This window comes from Limulus polyphemus, unplaced genomic scaffold (genome assembly GCF_000517525.1).
Source record: "Limulus polyphemus unplaced genomic scaffold, Limulus_polyphemus-2.1.2 Scaffold7261, whole genome shotgun sequence".
Taxonomy (NCBI): domain Eukaryota; kingdom Metazoa; phylum Arthropoda; class Merostomata; order Xiphosura; family Limulidae; genus Limulus; species Limulus polyphemus.
Window position 1 is genome coordinate 26,624 of NW_013672871.1, and position 2,991 is coordinate 29,614.

General features: G+C 37.8%; 1 protein-coding gene across 1 annotated transcript in view; it reads left to right on the forward strand.

Moving 5' to 3' along the window:
• Window positions 1-2,991, forward strand: part of LOC106474470 (ionotropic receptor 25a-like) — a 22,610-nt gene that overhangs the window by 13,565 nt on the left and 6,054 nt on the right. Inside the window, exons 6-7 of the mRNA XM_022402782.1 lie at window positions 1,298-1,547; window positions 2,537-2,736. Coding sequence (XP_022258490.1) covers window positions 1,298-1,547; window positions 2,537-2,736 — 450 coding nt within the window. The remainder of the gene's footprint in view (window positions 1-1,297; window positions 1,548-2,536; window positions 2,737-2,991) is intronic.

Genomic DNA, 2,991 nt, shown 5'->3' on the forward strand with positions numbered 1-2,991 from the left:
TCACCACCACCGCAATTCTTGGGCTACTCTTTTATCAACGAATAGGGGGATTGAGCGTCACATTATAACGCCCCCACGGCTGAAAGGGCGAGCATGTTTGGTGTGAGGGGGATTCGAACCCGCGACCCACTGATTGCCAGTCGAGCCCCCTAACCACCTTGAACTAAGACTTTAATTGTGGCGCCTAATATTTTCTCCCAGTTTATTCGTGCGTAGAGCTGTGGTAAATAGCACTCGAATCTAGAACAGTTCTGGACTCTTGGAAGTCCAGGAATTATTTTTGCGTTATTTAAGTCCGAAATCGAACTTCGTTTCAAGGATTTTAATAGCGGATTCAGCGATTACCCAACACATTACTCATTTCATGTCATTTTGTTTTTCTTCTTTCTCTCAATTCAACCAATCTGTGCGCGTGTTTAGTCTCAGACGGGACCAAAGGCAGTTAGTTCAGGCGATACTATCAAGTGGTTGTTGACATCATGTAATTGTTAACATGCACTCGTTGCTGTGAAAGTAAATAAATATAGCCCCCATTGTCCGGTACAAACAATAGTGAAGTTAGGTTAGGCGCATCAAAAGGCCTTTGCTTATCGTTGTGATGAGTAGATTAGATCTGTTCTGAAGCAAACTGCTTGGCCTATCGATATCGCAGTGATTATTATCTTCTTTTTTTTAACTTTCAATCATTGCAAGAATCCACCTAAGTTATAGTTATTTAGTCTACTATTTTATTAATTGCACATATTGAAGTTTAATATATCTTATATAATAAATTAACCCTTTGTTTTTAGTGTAAAACTGTATGTCTCATCCCATAACTACACAACCGACTCAAAATATATTCCATAACAATTCTAAATCGGACCTGGCTCCATAGGTTTTTTGGGCTGGCTGAAAATATTTGTCGAGGCCTGGCTTGAGAATTAGGTACGAAATACGTTCATTTACTTAATATGTCAGATATGCGAGGTTTAAATTCAAAATTATAAGTTAGCGTGCCGGGCTGCATAACAGTAGATCCAAGGCTGGCATCAGATGCTACAGGTTGATTATACTATTTCTCACCAACAGTTCTAAACTGGAGATGAGCCTTAGATATCTATAACCTCTCAGTTTATCGTATAAGTTGTTTATGATGTCGTTAAGATTAAAACTACTAAATATTTCAAATGAAAAAAAACGGACAAAAAGATTTAAAATGTTAACACCGGACATTTTTTTTTTAAATATCAGTTTTACAATGAAAAACAACGAAAAAAGATGGAAATGTATTTCCTACAAATATTTGTATTTATAGGAGGTGGCGAGGCTCCACGAAATCTTTCTGGTAGACTAGTGGCAGCCACCTGGTGGCTGTTTGGTTTTATCATCATTGCTTCCTATACTGCTAACTTAGCTGCGTTTTTAACGGTGTCTCGTTTGGATTCTCCTATCGAGTCACTGGACGACCTGGCTAAGCAGTACAAGATAAAGTACGCTCCTCAAAAAGGAACTTCGTCCATGACCTACTTCGAGAGGATGGCGCATATTGAGGAAAAATTCTACGAGTGAGTATCGCAATCTATTGAGGAAAAAATTCTTCGAGTGACTATCGCAATCTTCGTTTAATTGACATAGGATGATAATTCTAAGTACCTGTCTTTCTGCATGAAGGGATATCTATCTACGCAGCGTACACCACCTGGATCGAATTTTAGCGTTACAAGCCCTCGAGCTTGTAAATAAATAATAATTATTGTGAATATTAAATATCGGTTATTAAATAATAAATTGCAAGTAATTAACAGTGATTTTACAAGAGTAAAGAAGCAGTCATATCCCTGCTTGTTATTATCGTACTTATAGGGAGTTACGAATTTGTCAGTTTGTCTTATTAGTTTAACTATACGGAGTTACGAATGGGTCTATTTCGCCTTACTAGCAAATGGTATGAACATTTTAAAGATTAAACTTACCATAAAGTATTGAATTGTTTTTGTCTTTCATATGTGGATGTGACCGTCAGTCGAATACAGAATCATATATTTTTTTGCAGAGATACGGATTTCGTACTTTAAAAATACTTCACTAGATGGCACCATCGTGTTTAAGAAACGCTACAGTGCAACATTAACTCACTGAAACGATTAGAATAATTATTAAAGACACAGAAAAATAGTTTTTATGTTGAGCAACGCCACGTGCTTTTCAAAACAGATGAACAAAAGAGTATATATAGTATACGTGCTTGATAGGTATGCCTAATGTATTTTATTTTCTTTAATACATGATTTAGACAGAGTATTCATGATGAACAAAGGTGAAATAGGCTCAGTTAAGAGAGACACTGGTGGAGAGTCTTTGAGGACTAATCTACAAAAGTAGCTCAACTCGAAAGGACAACGTTTCTGACGACAGAAAGCTTTAGAAACGTCTTCCTTTTTTCCCGAGTTACCTTCTTTGTTTTTAGGTTAGTACTCCAAGATTTTCGGCTTGTCTTTTATCTTAAACAATGTTTCACAACAGAGAATAATGATTTCCTTTTATCTCTCTGAAGGATTTGGAAAAATATGTCTCTGAACGACGACCTCAATGACACCGAACGGGCTAAATTAGCCGTCTGGGACTACCCTGTCAGTGACAAGTACACCAAGATTTGGTGGACAATGCAAGAGACTGAGATGCCAACTTCGTTTGAAATAGGAGTTCGTAGAGTAAAAGAGTCCCAAGGATCTCAAGAAGGATTTGCGTTTATAGGTTGGTGATTTGTTACCTCTTACCACCAAGATAGTTCGTTACTAAACATGTAATATAGTATTATGCATTGGCCCCAGAGCCTTGAAATCGTACATTTCAGCTGGAGGCCCAAAGACCGAATTTGACCCAAGAGCCTTGAAATAGTGCATTTCAGCTGGTGGCCCAAGGACCACATTTGGCCCAAGAAACTTGAAATAGTGCATTTTAGCTGGCGGCCCAAGGACCACATTTGGCCCAAGAAACTTGAAATAGTGC